The sequence below is a fragment of the Papilio polytes genome, unplaced genomic scaffold (genome assembly GCF_000836215.1).
Source record: "Papilio polytes unplaced genomic scaffold, Ppol_1.0 DF824191.1, whole genome shotgun sequence".
Classification (NCBI taxonomy): Eukaryota; Metazoa; Arthropoda; class Insecta; order Lepidoptera; family Papilionidae; genus Papilio; species Papilio polytes.
Genome location: NW_013525013.1, coordinates 2,138,841 through 2,139,076, shown reverse-complemented (window position 1 = coordinate 2,139,076; position 236 = coordinate 2,138,841). Strand labels below are relative to the sequence as shown.

General features: G+C 45.8%; 1 protein-coding gene across 1 annotated transcript in view; it reads left to right on the top strand.

Moving 5' to 3' along the window:
• LOC106110890 overlaps window positions 1-236 on the top strand; it is a 44,406-nt gene that overhangs the window by 42,520 nt on the left and 1,650 nt on the right. The window contains exon 7 of the mRNA XM_013292839.1: window positions 149-236. This exon is cut by the window's right edge and continues 69 nt beyond it. Within this exon, the coding sequence (XP_013148293.1) occupies window positions 149-236 (88 nt within the window). The remainder of the gene's footprint in view (window positions 1-148) is intronic.

Sequence of the window (236 nt, the reverse complement as noted above, 5' to 3'; positions counted from 1 at the left end):
AGATGTCTATGGAGAGCGGTCGTTTCGCCATTTCGACGGATTCAGATGGCCGCTTCCTCGTTTGCCATCTTATAATAAAAAAAGATGTCACCGAAACCAGTAAATTTTTGAAACAACTATGAGCAAATGTAAATCTGTATCTTTTAAGTTCTTTATTTTATTCTTCAGGCACGACTGCAAGAATATCAGATGCACAGCTACACGGGCGGGCCGGCGGGCGAGCCCTCGGGCCGGCT